General features: G+C 42.5%; 1 protein-coding gene across 1 annotated transcript in view; it reads left to right on the top strand.

Annotated features, from left to right (window-relative positions):
• Positions 1–22047, top strand: part of FARP1 (FERM, ARH/RhoGEF and pleckstrin domain protein 1) — a 292761-nt gene that overhangs the window by 164831 nt on the left and 105883 nt on the right. The window contains exons 3-5 of the mRNA XM_023740318.1: positions 10024–10066; positions 13974–14052; positions 20736–20833. Coding sequence (XP_023596086.1) covers positions 10024–10066; positions 13974–14052; positions 20736–20833 — 220 coding nt within the window. The remainder of the gene's footprint in view (positions 1–10023; positions 10067–13973; positions 14053–20735; positions 20834–22047) is intronic.

Genomic DNA, 22047 nt, shown 5'->3' on the forward strand with positions numbered 1-22047 from the left:
CCACTACAGCTTGTGTGTGTGTGTATGATTAATATTGACATAATATGTCTTTTTCCCATTCTTTCACTTTAAACCAATTTGTGTTTTTATACTTGATGTGTGTTTCTTATATGTAGCACACAACTGAGTCTTGCTTTTTGTTTTTTTAATCCAGCCTGACAATCTCTACCTTTTAATTGGAGGTGTTGTTATGGATTGAATTGCATGTCCAAAAATATGTCTTGTAAATCCTAACCTCTATACCTGTGGTTTGGAAACCCTGGTGGTGTAGTGGTTAAGAGCTACAGCTGCTAACCAAAAGGTCGGCAGTTTGAATCCACCAAGCGCTCCTTGGAAGCCGTATGGGGCTGTTCTCCTCTGTCCTAAAGAGTCGCTGTAGAGTCACTGTGAGTCAGAATCCACTCAATGGCAGTGGGGTTTTTTTTTTTTTTTTTTTTTTTTGGTATATCGGTGGTTATAACCCCATTTGGGAATAGGTCGTCTTTGTTATGTTTATGAGACACGGTTAGTGCAGAGTGTGTCTTGAGTCAATCTCTTGAGATAAAGAGATTAAATGCAAGCTAGAAGCAAAGAGAGGTTAAGAGAGATGCCAAGCCACATGAAGATCTCCCAGGAGCAGAAGCTCAACAACACAAGGACCTTCCTCCAGAGCCGACAGAGAGAGAAAGCCTTCCCCTGGAGCCAGCACCCTGAATTTGGACTTCAAGCCTCCTAAACTGTGAGAAAGTAAACTTCTGTTTGTTAAAGCCACTCACTTGTAGTATTTCTGTTATAGCAGCACTAGATAACTAAGACAGGTGTTTAGACCATTTACATTTAATGTAATTATTGATACGGTTTAAATCTGTCACCTTATTGTTTGTCTGGTTTTGTTCCATTTTCTGCCTTCCTTTTGATTAATTGAATACTTTGATGATTCCATATTATCTCCCTTGTTGGCTTTATTAACTATAGTTTTTGATTTGTAATTTTAGTAGTGGCTTTAGAGTATGTAGTATACTTATCACAGTCTGCCTTCGGGTGATATCGTACCACCTCAAGTATATTATAAGAAACTTGCAACAGTATACTTCCATTTCTTCCTTCTTGGTCTTTTTGTTATTGTTGTCATACATTTTACATGTTGTAAACCCCTCACTACATTGTTACTCTAAGAAAAAGCATTTTATGTATTTATACATGCAGATACCATTTCTGGTGATCCTCATTCCTGTATGTAGATCTGGATTTCCATCTGATATCATTTCCCTTCGCCTTAAAGGACTTCCTTTAACATTTCTTGTTGTGCAAATCTATTGTTGTTAGGTGCCATTGAATCAGTTCTGACTCATAGCAACCCTGTATATAACAGAACAAAACACTGCCTGATCCTGCACTATCCTTAAAATCGTTGTTATGTTTGAGCCCATTGTTGCAGCCACTGTGTCACTCTATCTTGTTGAGGGTCTTCCTCTTTTTTGCTGACCCTCTACTTTACCCAGCATGATGTCCTTCTTCAGGGACTGGTCCCTCCTGGTAGTATGTCCAAAGTATGTGAGACGAAGTCTCACCATCCATGCTTCTAAACGAACATTGTGGCTGTACTTCTTCCAAGACAGATTTGTTTGTTCTTCTGGCAGTCCATGATATATTCAATATTCTTCGTCAACACCATAAATCAAAGGCATCAATTCGTATTTGGTCTGCTGGTTATTAATTCTCTCAGCTTTTGTATGTGTGAAAAAGTATTTATTTGCCTTTGTTTTTGAAAGATATTTTTTGGTAGTTGTAGAATTGTAAGATGCATTTTCCCCCTTTCAGTATTTTAAAGATACTGCTCCACTACACTTGTGTGAACGTTGTTTCCAACAAGAAATCTGTTTTCATCCTTATAATTATTCCTCTGTGGGTAGTGTGTCTTTTTCTCCTCTGGCTGCCTTTATGATTGTCTCTTTATCATTGCTTTCGAGCAATCTGAGTATAATGTGCTTTCATGTAGTTCTTTTTTTTTTTTTTCTTCCATATTTCTTATGCTTGAGTTTCTCTGAGCTTCTTGGATCTGTGGGTTTAAAAGTTTCATCAAATTTGGAAAATTTTTGGCCATTACTAATAGTATTCCCCTTCCCGTCTCTTCTCCTTTGAGGATTTCAATTACATGTATATTAAGCTGCTTAAAATTGTCCTGTAGTTCACTGATGCTCTGTTAATTTATTATTAGTTTTTCTGTTTCATATTGTATTGTTTCTATTGCAGGTCTTCAAGTTTGTTAATATTTTTTATCTGCAACGGCTAATCTTCTGTTAATCATGTCCAGTGTATCTTTTTATCTCACACAATGTAGTTTTCATCTCTAGAAGTTTAGTTTGTATGTGTCTTCAGCATCTCTACTTAACTTTCTGAACATATGAACATCAGTTGTAATAACTTTTAAAATTCTTGTCTGCAAATTCAAACTTCTGTATCATTTCTAGGTCAGTTTTGATTAATTGAGTTTTATTTATTTTTGTCTCATTATGGTTCATATTTTCCTGCTTGTTTGCATGCCTGGTGATTTTTTATTGAATACCAGACATTGTGAGTTTTACCTTTTTGGGTGCTGAATATGTATAAAATATATATTCCTGTACATTTTATTGAGTTTTTTCTGGGATGCAGTTATTTGGAAACACTTTGGCCCCTTTGGATCTTGCTTTTAAGACTTGTTAGGTGAGACTGGAATAGTGAATGCTGTTTAGGTGCCACTGAGTTGATTTCTACTCACAGCAACCCCATGTGACAGAGTAGAATTGCCCCATAGGGTTTCTCTTGGCGGTAATCAATACGGAAGTAGATCTCCAAGTCTTTCTCCCCCGGAGTTGCTGGGTGGGTTCAAATCACCAAAGTTTTGGTTAGCAGCCGAGCACTTAACCATTGCGTCACCAGAGCTGCTTGGAATAGTGCATAGTCTGGGACTAATTATTTCCCACTACTAAGGCATGACCCTTCAGTATTCTACCCAGTGTCCTCCCTCGCAGAATCATGAGATTTTTCCATCCTAGCTGGTAGGAGTAAGTAATATTCCTGGCCCTCTGTGAGCACCAGACACTGTTACCCCTAATCCTTTCCCGTGGTCTTCTGCCGGCATCAGGTATTTTCTTCACACACATGCACTGATTGGTACTCAGCTGATTACTCAAGGACAGGCCTCTGTAGACCCCTAAATTCTATCTCTGTGCCACTCTCTACTGCCTGGTACTCTGTCCACACTGGTCTCCCCATACGCTCAGCTGCATCTCCTCAGCTCGAGTTTTGCCAGATTCTGCCTGTGTTCCTGCTCCCTCCACCACGGCCTGGGAGCTCTCTCAGGTCAATAGGCAGGGGCAGTCCTAGGCGTCATGAGTGTTGCTTTTTTTTCCCTGTCTCTTAGAAATCACTGTTTCTTGTTGACTGATGTCCATTGTTTTCAGATCTGCTGTGTTATGTATTTTGTCCAGTTTTTCAGGAGTAAATCTGGTCCCTGTTACTCTATTTTGACCAGAAATGGAAATTTCTAAAAAGTAATAAACCAAAAAAAAAGAAACCAAACCCATTGCTATTGAGTCAATTCCAACTCATAGTAACTCTAGAGGATAGAGTACAACTTCCTCTGTAGGGTTTCCAAGGCTGTAAATCTTTACGGAAGCAGACTGCCACACCTTTCTCCCACAGGGCAGCTAGTGGGTTTGAACTATGGACGTTTCAGGTAGCAGCTGAGCCTTTAACCACCATGCCACAAGGGCTCCTGCTGGGGCTAAAAAAACAACCAAACCCGTTGCTGTCAGGTTGATTCCAACTCATAGCGACTCTACAGGTCAGAGTAGAACAGCCCCTTAGGGTTTCCAAGGAGTGGCCAGTAGATTTGAACTGCCGAACTTTTGGTTAGCAGCCATGCTCTTTACCACTGCGCCACCAGGGCTAGAGACAGGTAATTATAAATGGATCCCTCTAGAGATCTGCTGACAGGGAAAGAAAGATTATGGTGTTTTGTTGCCTTTTTACTCATGAGGAACTTGTTTTTGCTCTGCCTAGGCTAAGTGAGCAAGTGACTTGGCTAGGATGACCTGGACCAGTTTAAATTGCTTTCCTGTAGCCCTCTCTGTATGTCAACTTCAAGATTTTAACTCTTTAGACAAGCAGCAACCATTTCTTCCTCTTGCTAGTTCCACCTCATCCATTTAGAGTGGATTAAGATCTGTATGTACAAGGTCTCCCTCTCCCAGCTCTGCAGGTATCAATCTGACTGATAAATAGATAGGTTCTCACAGGCCGTGAGTTTTCATCCAGGCTAATTCAGTTGTGATATGATCGATACCTTGTGGCATTATTGCTGGAGAGCTTTACCAATGGGCTGATTAATCCAGGCCAGTCTTATGTTCCCAGACCTGCATGTTATAAAACCACATGCTCAGTTGGCTCAAATTGGTGCTTGCATTTGATGCTTTCCACAGAAACGGCAAAAACAAAGTAGAGATGTTTTAAAACAATTTGCAAAATTCGCAGCTACGTTGCCAAAACGTGCTGGTGTTGTCCTGTGTAGTTTGCGGAAGTTTAGGCAGCTTCTATGACAGAATTGGCAGTGGTGACAGATCTCACTGATGCTTCGCCTGAGACAACAGTAAAGGCCAAGAGAGTGTGGGACAGCAGGCACTTGAACGGGCACTCACAGCCCTGGGGAACTCCACTGGAGTTCTCGGTTAGCTCACTCCCACGCAACACAGCGACTGTTTCAGCCCTCTCCACCAGCCTCAATCCCCCAGCTCTCTCGTTTACAGACGAAACAGAAAGTGTCAGATAGGAACTTTCTTATCTTCCTGACACAGAAGTGTACACTTAACTTATATCTGTCATGGAGCACTGGTGGCGCAGTGGTTAAGAGCCCAGCTGCTAACCAAAAGGTCAACAGTTCAAATCCACCAGCTGCTCCTTGGAAACCCTATGGGGCATTTCTACTGTATCCTATAGGGTTGACCTCATCAGGTTTGGTTCTTTTTTTTTTTTTTTTTTTTTTCTGTATATCTGTCATTATCCTATCCTTGTCTCTCTTAGGTCCCTGGGTCACGCAAATGGTTTGTGCTTGGCTACTAACCAAAAGGTTGGCAGTTCAGACTCACCCAGTGATGTTGTGGAAAAAAGGCCTAGCCATCTACTTCAGTAAGATCGCTATTGTTGTTGTTATTGGGTGCTGTAGGGCCATTCCGACTCATAGTGATGGCATGTAACAAAGTAGAACTGTCCGATAGGATTTTTTTTTTTTTTGGCTGCAGTCTTTCTGGAAGCAGATCCTAGGTCCTTTCTCCTGAGGAGCCTCTGGGCGGGCTCAAAAGCCAACTTTTCGGTTACCAGCCGAGCGCTTCACCATTGCACCACCAGGGCTCCTTTCTCCATAAGATTGTAGTCATTGAAAACCCTGTGGACTTCAGTTCTCTGATAAACATGGGGTTGCCATGAATGAGAATCGGCTCCTTGGCAACAGATTGTCTCCCATCCAGTCAGAGGGGTATTCTTCTTTCTGTCTCAAGCCAATGTCTCCACCTGTGTTTTAGATTTACCTCTTCACGTTGTCTTATGTCTCTTACGACATGAGTTACCCCTTTTTGCTCATATTTTCAACCTCTGTCCTTTTAAAATGCACGCAGGTCTTTCCCGTTAAAAACAAGCAAATGATCAATACCCTCATTTGATCCCTTACCCACTCCTTCCTCCATTCTATCTCTTGTCTCTCCTTCACAGCCAAGCTTCTTGAAAAACTCGTTTATCCTTCCTGCCTCTTCGCCTCCCATCAGACTCTCAGACCCGTCACTGCATCAAGTGATCAGCAGATACTCTAGTTCTCAGCTTACTTGACCTTTCAACAGCTGTTAATATTTCTTCCTTTTGGAAAGACTGTCTTCCCTGTGACTTCCATGACACAACTCTGTCCTTATATTCCGTTTATCCTCACCTGCTTCCACCTGGCTGTTACATGGTGAAGGAGTGTGTCAGTACTCACATCTTTTCTTTCTGTGTACTCTACCCCAGCAGCGCATCACCTCTCCTCCCCTCCCCTCCCCACGGACTGAGGGTGCTGGTGACTTCTCAGTGTGAGTTCTCCAGCCAGAACTTCTCCTCTGAGCTCCAGACGAGGGTGTCCAGCTCACTCATTTCCAAGTCATCTCCTCCTTGGTGATCCTACTGTTTATTATTATTATTAGTTGTTGTTAAGTTGGCTCTGATACATGTACAACAGGATGAAACACTGCCCAGTCCCCTGCTGTCTTCATGATAGTTGATAAATTTGCTCATCTTCCAGAACTATATTGGACAGTGTTCTGTTGGGATCCATAGGGTTTTCATTGGCTAATTTTTGGAAGTAGATCACTAGGCCTTTCTTCCTAATCTGTCAGTCTGGAAGCTCTGCTGAAATCTGTCCACCATGAGTGACCTTGTCGGTATTTGAAATACCGGTGGTATAGCTTACAGCATCATAGCAACATGCAAGCCACCACAGTATGACAGACTGACAGTGGTGATCCAGATATACCTCAAAATCAATCAATGAGGCTAGAGCCCCTCAGTCCTAGCCCTTACTCCAGTGCTCCCTGCTAGAGTGAATGGCATCACTACCCCCCAGATGCCGACGGCAGAAATCACATGTCACGCTGGCATCATGTCCTCCCTCAGCCTCTATGTCCGGCCCATCAGTGAACCCCATTGGTTTTTATCTCTTAGGTATTTTGTGAGTCCACCCACTTCTCCCCCAACTCCGCTTTTGTCCTCTTTGTCCAACACGCTGTCATCTCCTGCCTGGATAATTGCAACAGACCAGCCTGCGTCCACTCTGGTCCCTTCTGATCTATTCTCACACTGCCAGAAAAATCTTCATGAAATGCAAATCTGGCCATGTCAGCCCCGTGCTTCAGATCCTTTCCATTGCTCTTAGGGTAAGGACAAAGCCCCGTCCGCACCTTGCTCTGCAGTCATGCTGGCCTTTTTCACCTGAGGTGTCTGGACGAGGGTTATTACTGCGTCCCTTAATACGTCCTTCTCACCTCCCTTTCGCTTTATATCTTACCACATTGTCAGTATTTTCTGGGCGCTTCCCCCCATCTCCAACCCCCCACTGTCTCCGGCCCTTCTCTGTCCCAGACCCTCGGAGCACTCTGGGACCCTGGTGTGATTCGTTTGTCTCGCGTACTTGTTAAGTTTGTAAGAAAAAGTTTTGGTTCCTGTCCGTCTTCCTTGGTCAACTGTAAACTCCGTGAAGCAGGGACCACGATTGTTTTTGTTGTCATGAGGCTCCCAGAGCCTAGCATGGTGCCTCACACGGTAGGGCCCCAGGAATGTTTTGTCAAAAGAATAAATGAACTTGAAGAGCAGCGTTTGAATTCCAGCTTTGGGCAGCTATTCTCTGAATCTCAATTTTTATGTCTGTCAAATATCTGTCTTAGAGGATTGTTGGGGGAAAAGGAATAAGTGCTGTTATTGATGATTATTCTCTCCCACTTAAAGGTTGAGGCTAGGAGCATAACAGGTCATCTTAAGTCAACTAAAGCTACTATTTTTTCTCTTCTAGAAGAGTGGTAGGGAATGGGGAATATAGGAATGAGAATTGTATTATAAAATCTTACTTGAAAACTGCGAGGAACACTTGAACAAGTAGAAATTTAAAATTTTAGTTTTTTCTTTATGGGGATGATGACTGCTCATTTAAGGTAACCTGGATAATGTGGAAGGCAGACAAAAAGAGAGGAGCATCCTCCAACTTTCCAAATATATTTTCCTACATTCTTAAATATTCATCAAGAACATAATTTTTAATGCCTGCATGCCATTCTGCCATATAGATTAATACTCTTTTATTTAACCATTCCTTGTTGTCATTTAGGTTATTGTAAACTTTTTCACATATATATTAGATATACATTCCTTGTACATAAACCTTTGTGTGCATAAATGCATAATCTACAGAAGTGGAATTACTGGATTAACGAGTATTTATGGGAATACTTTCTAGCAATTTGATAATTATTCCTAATTAGTTTCCAGAAAAGTTGTATCAATTCATACATCCACCAGTAGGGTAAGACAATGCCCGTTTCCAAGCACCCTTGCCAGCCTTGGGTATTGTAAAATTCAAATACACATGTATGTATACAGGCAAATCTCGATGTAAATTCAATGGCTGAAAATGGTATTTCATTGTGTTAATTTGCATTTCTAGTGCAGATTTCTTCTGAACGTGAACATTTCCATCTTAGCCCTTGGCGTAGTTTCTTTATGAACTACCTGTTTGTGTTCTTTGCATAGTCTTCTATAGGGGTATTTTTCTTTTTCAAGTTTATTTATAAAACCCTTTTATATTTGACATACCACCCTTGCTTTGTCAAATATGCAAACGTGAGTTGCAGTAGAACCCTTTCAAATGATCACAGGTTCAAAACTAGAGTAGTTTAAAGAAAAGAAAATGTGAAATGGGAATCATTGTTGTGAGTTTCGTTGAGTTGATTCCAGTTCTTGGTGACCCCGTGAGTGCAGAGTAGAACTGTTCTGCAGGGTTTCCAGGCTGTGATCCTTCAGAAAGCAGATCGGCAGACCTGTCTTCTGAGGCGCCTCTGGGTGGGCTTAAACAGCCAGCCTTGTGGCTAGTGGTCAAGTCCTTAACTGTTTGCACCGCCCTGAGACTTCCAAAATGGAGATGGTATGGTTAATTTGCCCTATTAATGAGGACAGCTGGTTTCGCTTTTATTTGAAATTTTGCCACTCAAACTACATGCTAAGGGACATGAATGTAAGAAGAGTACGGGCTTTGAAGCTGGACAGACCTGATTTCAGACTAGCCGTTCCACTCTGTGGCTAAGGGACTTTGGACAAATTATTTAGCCTCTGAAAGACTCAGATTTCTCTCCTGGCTAACAAGAATCCCTCTGGCCTTGTTTTGAGAGGTAAATAGCTTACCTGTAATGCCTGATACAGAGGTGGTGTTCAATAAATATTTATTCCTTTTCCATAGCCCTCAAAAAATGTGCTATTCTCTATGTACGTGTAGTAATTTTCAGTAAGGAGCATGCATATTTCACTCAGCTTGTAGCTAGGTATGTGATTATTCCTTAATATTTTCTGATTAGCTATGATACAAGTACAAGTAAGAGAAGGAAGATTCTTAGTTAACTATGTGAATTATTTGTATGAGTCCAGGAGAGATTGTGGAGTCCCTGGGTGGTGCAAATGGTTAAGCACTTGGCTACTAACCGAAAGGTTGGTGGCTCAAATCCACCCTGAGGTGCCTCAGTAGAAAGGCCTGGCAATCTACTTCTGAAAGATCACCATCACTGAAAACCCTACGGAGTGTAATTCTACTCTGAAGCACCCAGGGTCGCCATGAGTCTGAATAGACTCGGCGGCAACTGGTTTGGATTTTTTTTTTTTTTTTAAGAAGAGATTTCGATTTTCAGACTCTAGAATAAAAACCAAAAACCCAAACCCGTTGCTGTCGAGTCAATTCTGACTCATCGTGACCCTGTAGGACAGAGTAGAACTGCCCATAGGGTTTCCAAGGCTGTAATCTTTATGGAAATAGACTGCCGCATCTCTCTCCCGTGGAGCAGCTGATGGGTTTGAACCACTGACCTTTCAGTTAGCAGCTGAGCACTTAACCACTGCGCCACCAGGGCTCAGGCATAGTATTAGCAAATTAGGATCAGTTCTATAAAAGTTATAAACAATTTAGGACACGGAAAATCAGGGGTGGAAAGGAGGAGCGTGCTATCACAGTATGGGCAGAACAATTAGGGTCACATAACAATGTATGTATAAATTTTTGTATGAGAAACTAACCTGAATTGTAAACTTAAGTACAACAGTTAAAAAAAGAAAAGAAAAAAGTTCTAAACAATTTAAGATATGACATTCTAGAGAAGAAAAACAGATGGCTTCAAAATTCTCAAAAATATTTTTATTTTAAACAGATTCAAATAAAGTCTCAAAATACTGACACTGTTTCATTAAGATCTTATGTCTTAATCTTTCTCTTCTTTTTCTCCCTTTCAGGTATGGCTGGATCTCTTAAAACCTATTGTGAAACAGATTAGAAGTAAGTATATACTGTATGTTTATCAGTGATGTTGAATATAAAACCAGTTGTTTCATTGTTTAGACATCTTTTGCTCTGATAATCAAGTGCTGAGGATACAGATTCTTTCCTTACACCTTGATTGCTTTTCATCATTGATGCATCTATGTACTGTTAAAATGTATCTTCTGCAACTGTAATATGTAACAATCTGGTAATCAAAACCTCACTTGGAAAATCAAATACCATTTTGATCAACAACTAAAGCATGTTATTAAGCCGCAGAATAATTTGGCTTGTCCTGGCTATGCCAGCGTATCTTACTGTCATTTTTGAAAGGGACGGGTAGAGCCATTTATTCATAAAACCCTTTTTAGGTTTTCTGTCCTGCTTCTTCAGAGCCTGTGAAATCAGGAGGCAAGTGTTGTTTGGAAGAATAATGTGCTCAAAATTTAGTGTGTATGTGTGTGTGTGTGTGTGTGTTTATCTTAATGGCAAGCAGAACTCGAAGAGATTGTGGGGTGTACCTAGACTGTGTACTAGAGAGAAAAGATTAAGGGGGGTCTGTGAGAGGAGTGAAGCCCTGGTGGTGCAGTGGTTAAGAGCTCGGTTGCCGACCAGAAGGTCAGCCGTTCAGATCTACCAGGCACTCCATGGAAACCCTATGGGGCAGTTCTCCTCTGTCCTGTAGGGTTACTATGAGTCAGAATTGACTTGATGGAAGTGGGTTTGGTTTTTATGGGTTAAGAGAGGAGGAAGGAGCCCTGGTGGCGCAGTGGTTAAGCACTCGGCTGCTAACCGAAAGGTTGATGATTCGAACCCACCAGTTGCTCCACAGGTGAAAGCTGTGGCAGTTTGTTTCCGTAAAGATTACAGCCTTGGAAGCCCTGTGGGGCAGTTCTGCCCTGTCCTGTAGGGTCGCGATGGTTATTGATCGCCTCAGCAACAACAGGTTTAAGAGAGGAGTGAGGAGCCTGGGTGGTGCGAGTGGTTTACTATCAACTGATGTCCAAAAGGTTGGCGGTTCAAATCCACCCAGTGGTACTGCAAAAGACAGGCCTGGCGATCTGCTGCCGTAAAGATTACAGCCAAGAAAACCCTATAGGGCTGTTCTAATCTGTAACACTTGGGGGCGCTGTGAATCAGGAGCCCACTCTATGGCAGCTAACATCAACAACAGGAGAGGAGTGGGGTTCCTGGGTGGTGCAAACGGTTAAGTGAGGTGCCTCGGAAGAAAGGCCTCACGATCTACTTCCCAAACATCAGCCACTGAAAATCCTGTGGTGCACAGCTCTATCCTGACACGTGTGGTCTCCGTGAGTCAGAATGGACTGGACAGCAGCTGGTCTGGTTTTCTGGTTGGGAGAGGAGTAACTGCCATCGAGTCACTTCTGACTCATGGTGACCCCATGCATGTCCAGACAGAACTGTGCTCCCTGGGGTTTTCAATGACTGATTTTTCAGAAGTAGATCACCAGACCTTTCTTCCCAGGCACCTCTGGGTAAACTCAAACCTCCATAATTTTGGTTAGCTGCTGAGCTTGTTAGCAGTTTACACCACCCGGGGACTTGATGAGCATGGAACTCAAATAATTTGTGGGATAGATTTTATGTCTGTTTAAAAAACCCCACTGGGGCCACTTACGGCAATTTATATGAACGTAATAAACATACAGTGTGTCTGTGTGGCCTTTATGCAATTGAAATTGATGTTGGTCTTTTATAATTTAAATTAATTATTGATGCCAAAAATGAAAAGACCATCATTTCTTCAACACTTACTGGGTGTCCTCAGGGGGGCTGGCAGGTGACTAAGTTGTGGGGACACACTGCTGAGAGAAGCCCCCAGGCCTCGTGGGCAGAAGTAGCACAGAGGCCAGAAGGATTGCGCTTGTCCCTGGGACGGTTAACGACGGGATGTGTAATGGCGGAAAGGTATCTCTTTAGCGCATTACCCAGCGCGGACCCTGAAGACAGCGTCTGGCCAGGTCGGGATTGGACGGGCTGTTGTCTTTCTCATCTCTCCCCGTGCTCTGACCGGCCGTGCAACAAGGCTGGCCTTTTGCATTTTAGTGCTAGCGCCTCCCTAGCTACAGGTTTGCTAAGGCTCCGAGCAGCCTCATTAAAATTCAGTGTCTGTGAAAATCGCTGAAAGGAAATAGTGCGGCTGTTCCAGGTCTTCGCGTTTTCGCCCCTGCTATTTCATGCTCCGGCATTGGCACGTGAGGGTTTCTGCTAATTTTTAGAGTAATTAGGGACAAGAAGCCCGGACTCTCTTGGCTTCAGTTTTTCCCTACCTCGTGTTTTATTTTTTTCTCCTAATTTTGTATATATGCTGACAGTGTACCTCGTAACATCTCTTATTTGGTCTTTTTCTAAATTTGAATGTGTTATCCCAGAGAGTGTCCATATTTTTGTGATAGTGAAAAATAGAACAAAAAGACATTTTCTGCTGCTATAATATTTCTCATAAAATCAGACTTCATTATGTTGTTGTTGTTGCTGGGTGCTGTCGAGTTGATTCCAACTCATAGTAACTCCACGTGACAGAATAGAACGGCCCTGTAGGGTTTCCAAAGCTATAGATCTTTATGGAAGCATACTACCACATCGTTCTCCCTCGAAGCAGCTGGTAGGTTCGAACCATTGACCTTTCAGTTAGCAGGCGAGCACTTAACCACTGTGCTCAGCAGGGTTCCTTTCTTAGAGAGGTAGGATTCAAAACCTCTATGAAAACGGAAAGGAAGAAAGCGAGGCAACGGAGACAAGATCCCTCCAGCCACTGGCGGACAAGGGAGCGTGCGGGACAGTGAAAGCCTGAGGAGCACAAACCAGAAACCAAACCCATTTCCGTCAAGTTGATTCCAGCTTATAGCGACCCCATGTGAAGAGGAGACCTGCCCCACAGGGTTTCCTAGGCTGTGAGCTTTATGGGAGCAGATTACCCAGTCTTTTGCAGAGCCACTAGGTGGGTTCGAACCACTAACCTTTTGGTTAGCAGTCCAGTGCCTAACTGTTGTGCCACCAGGGCTCCTTGGACTTCATTATATGAGCTCTTAACCACTGCACCACCAGGGCTCCTCATTACAGTTAGTAAGTACCTTACGTTTCACAGAATGTGAACTCATTGCTGTCATTCCAGATGGCCTATATGGCTGCACATCATGACAAAAGAGGCTGACCCAATTTTTAATTCTGTAATCATTTTATTTTCTATTTGGTTTCATGAAGAGGCATGATTGTTCTCACTTTATAATCTATTTGATGTTCTGTTTTAATCTGAATGGAAGTGTAATTCATCTTGTTCAAAGTCTCTCCGCAACCCCCAATCTACTTTCTGATTTTGTCTCAACTCCTGACGAGGTAGTTGTTAAGACGCTTAGGAGAGGCTTTGACTGTGGCAAAGGCAGGGCCGTGTCTTGTTTCTGTTTTATCTCCAGAGCTTGGGGGCACCTGACGCACAGGTGCTGGGTACATGTTTGACCAACACATGAGCCACTGGACCTTGGAGATAGTTACATTATTTTTTAAAATCACATAAATTACATCCACTGATTTACATTTCTATTATCTCATTCTTAGATTGTTTAAAGCTTATATTTGGATAAAGGCTGCTAATTAGGTAAATTTCTAAGGACAAAAATGATTTTTAAAAACCTAGGTCCACTTTAAGGCTCCAGAGAAAAGGGTTTAATATCTCGTCAAAGTATTTTTTTTTTTTAAAGCTGTGTTTCCCCACACTATGAAAGCGTGAATAAGCAGTTGTATTTGGCCAGTTGTTAAGAGACTTGGGAGCTGGCAGACGTACTCTTGGTTGCTGGGAACGAGAGTCACTATTTGGTGTATAATATACCCTGGACGGTCTTTTTCTTTAATGGCGTTTGAAACACAGATGCATAAATGCCTGACTGCTTTTCTTCTTCTGTAGGGCCAAAGCATGTTGTTGTTAAGTTTGTGGTGAAATTCTTTCCACCTGACCACGCACAGCTCCAAGAAGAACTCACAAGGTTAGTGGTTTAGAAATGGGGTATTTATTGCTGTGGGGTGCAGAGGACAACGGGAAACTCAACGTTCTAAGCTGATTAATTAAACATTTTCATAATTACTGGACCAGTATTTGCTCTGTGCTTACTAGTTTAGGCCTGTTTTCCCCTAGCTCTACTTAGAAAAATGGGAGGGGGAGGGGGAAGTCACATGATTTCCTAAAGCCTGGTTTCTTTGAGGCTGTGACCTGGGCTTAAAACCTGTACTGTCTCCTGTGAAGTGAACCGGGCTTCTAGCCTGTTTACTGTTTGATTTTCTCTCTTCTGTCTATCACATCATGAGACAGCTTGGGGAAACAAGTCTCTTCTGGGACACCGAGATGCTGCTCACAGGTGGTCTTTGTCGCCACCATGGATGAGTGGATTTGACACGCACGTGGATCATCTTGTCTGGAGTGTGGCTGAGTGAGGGGAGCTGTGTGCCCAGCCAGTTCCTTGTTCCTCTGCGCCTCTCTAACTCATCTGTAAAAGTGCAGGTTATAGTGTTTGCTTGGCCAGAGTCGTTTTGAGGGTCATCAGTAGAGACTCTGTGAGAGCTGTCATCACCGTCATCGACATCCCCATCATACGGCTACCACCCCTCCTCATTTTCCAGATCGGCAGTGATTTTCCAAAAGAAAGTGGAACTGGCAGGAACTTGTGGAAATAAACATTCCTTTCAAGAGCCCTGTTACGAATACACTGGCGTGACCAGCCACATTCTTGTCACACATACCTTTCAAGCTGCAGCTGTTTAGAACCGAGGCTGGACACGCCTTTCTCATCCCTCTTGGTACGGAGTGTAGTGTCTTGAGTGGCTGACTGACTTTTGGTCAACAGTGTTGATTAAGCGTGTGCAGTGTCCGAGTACAGGTCTGGGCACTGGGGATACGGTGGTGAAAAGAGAGGTCCTGACTTTTGCAGGGACTGTGATTCAGTGGGGGACAAAACAATGGATTAAATAAACCAGAAAAATATCAGCTCATGAGAAGGGCTCTTTAGGAAATTAAAAGTAGGGTGATGTGATAGAAAGTGATGGGTGACTACTTTAGACTGGCCGGTCTGGGATGCCTCTCTGAGGACATGACAGAAACCTGCCAGTGGTCATCCGAGGAAACACTGTTGAGATGGAAGGAACAGCCTGGTGCCCAAGGCAGGACCACGCTCCGTATGTTCAGAGACTGAAAATGCCGGGAATGTTGAGCGTCGTGTGCAGTGAAGTGGGAGAGAGGCCAGATGATACAGAGTTGTTGTTTCTAAGACTCTTAATTCGTGTGAGATGATAGATGGTTTTGAAAGACTAGCTATGTGGATTATAGGGGGATAGGATGGAAAAACGGAACCAGTGAGGAAGCTATTGTGAATAGTCCAAGTGAAGACGATGGATGCAGAGAAAGTGGTAGCAGTGGAGACGGAGAAAGTGGTTCTGTTTAGAATCTGTATTGGGCATATGGCCAACCTGTCTTGTGATGGATTCGGGGGAAGCGTTGGAGGAAAGTAGAGCATCACTCTTGGATTTTTGACTCAAGCAGCTGGGTAGGTGGTGTTGGCGATAATTAAAATGGAGAAGTAGTAGAGGGATTGGGGAGAGGGTAAGAAATGGAGAGTTTGTTTTGGCCGTGTTGTATTTGAAATAACTATTAGACATCCATGTGACTGTGTCTTAAAGGGTGTTGGATATCTGAATGTAGAATTCCAAGTAGAGATGAAGGTGGTAGACTCTTCCCACTGCTTGGCATTTTCGGTATGAGCTGTCACTTATTGTCTGTCTCCCCTTACAATCCTCAAATCAGTGAAGCAGTTGAAGGCAGCCAGGAAATGGCAGAGCCCATCAGCCTTCTGGGAATTATGTGCTGTTTGATCAACCGCTTTACATGGGGTTGGAGTAGGGTAGCTGGCAGACAGCAGGAGAGTTTCTGTGCTGGTTTTCCTATTGCTAGACCACACCTCTCAGCTAGGCATGCTGAAATATATCTAATGGCGAGTCCACCTGTTGGTTGGCCACGTGCCTGTTCCTCCTGCTTTCCCCTGGGCCTCTTTGCCTGCTTAGGAGGTTGAAGACATAAACCTTTTTTTCTTTTTTTGTCCACTGAATATTCTCCTTTGCAATTAACTTTTGTACCTTTTTGATTTTTGTGAATCATCATCTCTAGAGGTGGTAGTTTACCTCCATGCTACTCCTTGTTATAAAATCCCATGCGTGCTGCCATTAAACCCGAGTGGCTCGTGTTTTGCCAGCTTCTCTGTCAGTGCCGATCAATTCCTGCACTCGCACACGCTCAGCTGCCCAGAGTAGTGTTTTTGTTCTTTTGTGGCGGCGGTTGTTTTTTCTGGTTCCCAGTATGAACTGACATTTTAAAAATCTTTTCCAAATAGAGAATCCCTTTGGCTCAATGTTGAGTAGAATTGATCTGAAATTTCTTTCTTATGCATTTAGAAATGCCCCATCGTGATGCACTTTGAATGTAAAGTATAAGGTCCAGGGACCCTCCCAGATCCAGTGTGTTAGGCTCCCCACACTATCAAATTCCTGTGTAAGCGAAAATTGGATGATAAGACAGTTGCAAGTTCTGGTGCTTTAGCGGATGGTGAGTGGGGGAGAGGGGTGGAAAGAAGTCCTGTGTCTACAGCGCGTTAGGTGAGGGATGTGTGGACAGGGGCAGGTAGAGACGGAAACCGGCCTACAGTTGAGCAGAGTGGAGGTTACTCTGGGTGGCGCAGATGGTGTGCTCCAGACTGCTAACTGAAGATCGGCAGTTCAAACCCACCCAGTGGTGCCGTGGAAGAAAGGCCTGGCAATCTGTTTCTGTAAAGATGACAGCCCAGAAAACCCCGTGGAGCAGTTCTACTCTGTAATACGTGGGATCGCCATGAGTTGGGATCAACTCTATGGCCACGGGTTTTAAGTTACTCTAGCTGTCTAGTTCGTTCTTGAGGGCTCCAGGAATAGCTTTCCATCCCCCACTTCTAAAGATAGAAGATTAAATTGCACTTCGCTGTTCAACAAGACGCTGAATGCCTTTCTACTTATTGAACTGCACATTCAGTGGAAATCTTTTCTGTTGACACCAGAGCCTAGGCATCTGGGAGAAAGAATACTTACTGACTCTTAGATGAAGATTGAAAGCAGCTGGGGATCTTTGGAAGCGAAGTTACTATTTTTTTCTGGTTGCAGAGCTCTGCATCACTTTTCTGGTGCTGATCAGTTCAAGCACACTCCTTTTCCAGACCTTCTCTTGGGGTGTACCATTTCGTCTGTGATGCTGTTTCTCCTTGTCTGTGGTCTTCGCATAACTGAAGGGGAGCCCCCCCCCCCCCGTTAACCGTTTGCTGCTGGGCGACACCTGCTGAGGTTTTACTTTAGGCTGGCAGAGAAATTGTAAATTATTTACATTTAATATGAAAATAAAGAAGATCTACGCCTCCCCAACGAAAGAAATGAATTTGAATAGACGTTTTTAAAACAATGCATCAGATTAGTGTCATCTGTGATCCTCGCAGTCTGTAGAAGTAAAAGCCCCTCTGATTGGTTCCGGCACCATCATCATCACCCCCCTCACACCCGCCCCATCTGCCAAGGAAGGTTGATTCCACTTTGAGCGCTTTGTGTTTTGGTTGCGTTTCTTGGGTTTTAACGTTATTTTGTGTTTTAGCCTTTGCCTCTTGTGAATTTGATTGGAGCCCTGGTGGTACAGTGGTTAGGCATTCAGCTGCTGTCCAAAATGTTGGCAGTTCTAATCCACCAGCCGCTCCTTGGAAATCCTATGGGGCGTTCTGCTCTGTCCTGTAGGGTCCCTATGAGTTGAAATCAACTCGACGGCAGTGAGTTTGGTTTTTTGGTTTTGTTTGTTTCACTTGTGAATTTGAATGGGACTGTGTCAGTTTATAGTACTGAATGTATGGCTGTATCTCTGAAGTTAGCGCTTCAGCCAGCGTGCTCAGCTGACAGCTCTTGTCGTTCAGAAAAGTCGGCGGAGTCGTTACCCAGGAAGGTATTTCTCATGTTACAAGGACCTTGGAACAGGGAAGAGTCGGCAAAAATAGGGGGTGAAAAGTTCTTCCTTCAGTCTTCAAAAAGGTACTCTCCCTCTAAATAAATCTGTGTGCTCTCAGATCCTAATAGTGTCTCACTGCCCACATGATTGTCACCAAAGGCCGCCAATGCCATTCAGACGCTGGCTGTGAATCTGTTTCAGAACACTGGTTTGTGAACACAAGACCCCGTTTTGGAGCTAGTAAATTGTAACGTGCTCAGGATGTAATGCTTTTAAAACAGAAAGCCCTCCTTCTTGTTTAAAAATTAACCACAGGGATTAGGAATTGAAGCCTGTGGGTCTAAGAAGTGTCACAGTGTGGAAGACACACACTGCCTAATTGAGAAAGATCGCCGATACCAATGAACTCGCGCTGACGTCCCAGTTGTTTTATATTGTCGGCTTTTCAGAGATACCCCTCTAGTTTTCTAGTTCTTAGTAATGTAATTTCCTAAATGATTCCTAAAAATGTTAGTGTTTTCTTTAAAAATTGCTAACATTTGTTGAACGTTTATGTCACTGTGCTATACACTCATGAACTCACTTAGTTCTTACGGAAACCTCTGTGATTGGCGTTGTGAAAGCCCCCTTTTGAAATTAAAGGTAAGCTTTCAAAAAAAAAACTTTAATTATTACAATAGTAGTAAATGAGCGTTGCAGAAAGTTAGAATATGCAGATAAACAAAATTAAGAAAGTAAAAGTACTATGCCCAGAGGTTGCCATTATTACCACATTTGTGTGATATATTCTTCCTGATTTTTTTGTATGCATACACATGTACTTTTCATCTCATCTAACACCTAAGCCATATTCAAATTTACCCATTAGTTCCCCCATATGCCATTGATAGCTACTTATTCTAAAATAGGATTCACTCTACAACCACAAATTGCAGCTGGTCCTGATGTCCTTGGGGTTTCCTTTAATCTAGCATTGTCCCTCCTTTTTCTGTTCTTCATGATGCTATCTTGTTGAACAAACTAGACTAGTAGTACTCTAGAATATCCTGCTTTTCCTGAATCTGTCTGATGGCGTCCTTATAGTGCCGTTTAGCTTGTTCAACCTCTGTCCTTTCTATTTTCTGAAAATTGGAAGTGAGTTCTAAAGGCTTGACAGATATAAGTTAAGTATTTTGGGCTAGAATCCATTGTAAGTGATATTGTGTGCCTCATATTTTATTAGTTATGCTAAGATTGATCATTGCTTTGGGCTGTTGACATTCTGATCTTACTGTTGTAACGTGGTGTTACTTTGGCCCTGTGTGCATGTCCAATCTCCTAAATGATTTTTATACCAATTGGCAGTTCTGGTCTGCTGGAGTTCGTCATTTCTTTAGAGGTTATGGAATGATGATTTTCTAATTCTATTGTTCCTGCTACACTAAGAGTTGGCATTCTTCTATGAAGTGAAGCTTTACTACTTGGGCCATTTTGCTGCCTTGAAATACCCTTCCTGATGGAGAGGCAAGTTTTGTGCGTAATTCTTTGCCTCGGGTTACCAGTTTTTAAAGGAGGAGTTGCTTTAATAGCCTTCTCAAATGGTGATACATTTTTATTTTTTCCAACTTTTTCTCTTTTTGTGAGTATCATTACGGACACATGGATTTTCATTAACTCAGTGTGTTTCAGTTCACTCTAATCATTCTGATTGATGTTCACATTGCCACAACTTTGGACAGTGGAGGAACCTCAAGATAGTTCTTTTGTCCTTTTGATACAACTGATTTATTTTGAGAGAGCTCTCTTGCTTTCTGTCATAACTAGATAATTCTAGGCTTACTTTGTAAAGTTCCTGACTCCAGACCTGGAACCTCTCATTTCTCCACAAATCTCTGTGTCTTTCCAATGGGTAATTGTATTAGAGACAAAATCTGGTTGCCAAGGGTTGCTACTGAGGGACACAGCTTTGAGGCCTTTTCAGTGGGCTCGTACCTTTCTAAACATTTATGAGTTCATATTGATATTTTCAAATCAATTTTAACATTACATTTTTTGTACTTAATTTCTTTGATTTATAAATATATCTTTTCTCTTACACCAAAAAAATATTTACTTGCCTTATGCTATAATATGAAGGAAATGCTTTAAAAATAAATTAATTTTTGCAGATCTGGTAGCTGAGGCTTAGGAAGTAACTAAGTGGAAATTACAGCGCAGATAAGTGGTATGCCAGCAATGTAAACCCATGTCTTTCCGATTCCGTTGGCAAGGCTCTTAATAACCATAATAAAGGACTCTTGTTGTCTGAGTCATAAAGCCATTCTGGAGTGTGTGTGACTGATCCTGTGAAATATTCAAAATGCTTCCTTTGCCCTGCAAAAGATAGGGGTGGCAAGATACAATCTTGTGTTTTTCTGGCTGCGCCTTTCCATATGAAACGAAGCTAATTGCTCATAATATGAAAATATTATAGTATGTGCCTCCCAGTGCTTTTTATTTTTAAGGAAGTGTGGGTATTTACCTTGTAGTCATGGCAATGGGGATTCATTCCAGCCTGGGCAGATTTCTTGTGACTTGCGTTTATAACCTCTCTTTAGTTTCTCAGTGTGGAAAGGTTGCCAGCAGTGAGCCTGACTGTGCTGCCCTCCCTCCCAGCTCTCTTTGCGTGACACCCATCTCGGTTTATATCTGCAGGTACCTGTTTGCTCTGCAGCTGAAGCAGGACTTGGCTCAAGGCAGGCTGACGTGTAACGATACCAGTGCCGCCCTCCTGATCTCACACATCGTGCAGTGTAAGTTGTGGTGGTGTCCTTTAGAAGTCAGGTTGGAAATAGCACAACGATCTGATTGACGGGGAAAAAATCACAGCCACACATGGCACTCTTAATGCTGCGGTGTTGTTTTGGCATGGATGCAGAAGCAAGAGAAGACTCCGAGCTTCATTTAATATGCATAGCCCCTAAACATTAACCCATGAATTCTGGCGTTCGTCTGTTTTATTCACGGCTTACTACATAATTGTTGGTGTTCCGTTTGTCTCAGTGGAGAAACTTGGGTGTTGGATGGCAGAGTAGACTGCGCTTGTTCTTTCCTGCTCTTCAGTTTAATTTGATATTCAGCATTGAATACGGCATGTTAGTCCTAAGACATAAAAAAAAAAAAAAAAAAAAAACCCACTGCTGTCGAGCCAATTCTGATTCATAGCGAAGCCGCCACAGATTTAACATCTCAGAGGTTCAGTAAACGCATGAAGCTGGACTGAAAGCTCGTGATGCTTGAAACTAACTGTTTTTAACTTAATCTAGACACAGGATAGAGTAGATTGTACTCATTCAAGATTTACTAAAGCTTATCAAGTGACAACCTACCTAGACATTTTCCACCTCATTCAAGGGAGAAACCACTTTAAATGGAATATACACATTATGTTTCAAACAAATAATTCTGCGTACAGACTAAGATCACTGTGCGTAAGCACTGCTGTAAGAAGGGAAAAAATGCTGTGCTATCATCTGTTTAATTGCCATCGTAGACAAAGTGGAACCATATAATCATCCCCATCAAATTCTGATAACTGCCCAGTCAATAAGATTTCCAAGGGGTTTTAAAGAAGCATCGCTCCCAAAAGTCAATGACCTGCCTGAGTTCAGTGGAAGGGGGTGTTTCTAGAGAAAGTGTTTATCTTCTTATTTTTTTGTACATGCGTGCCATTGAATGTTTACTAGATGTAGCACATAGATGCTTTCTTACCCATTTGAAAAAGCGATGTGCAGAAGAAAAACAAAATAAAAAAATGTGTCCTTTATTAAAACTTTGTCTTTGCTAACCCTGTATATATTATCTCAGAATTCTCTTGACAACCCCGTGGGATCAGTACCATTATTGTCCCCATTTTACAAATGAGGTTACTTTGGCACAGAAAAATCACGTTTGCCTTTCTTGTGTTTGGTCTTCTGTCTTCCTAAACCGATAGGAAAGATACATCGGTATCTTAGGCTTAAAAACC

The sequence above is a fragment of the Trichechus manatus genome, unplaced genomic scaffold (genome assembly GCF_000243295.1).
Source record: "Trichechus manatus latirostris isolate Lorelei unplaced genomic scaffold, TriManLat1.0 scaffold00153, whole genome shotgun sequence".
NCBI classification, from domain to species: domain Eukaryota; kingdom Metazoa; phylum Chordata; class Mammalia; order Sirenia; family Trichechidae; genus Trichechus; species Trichechus manatus.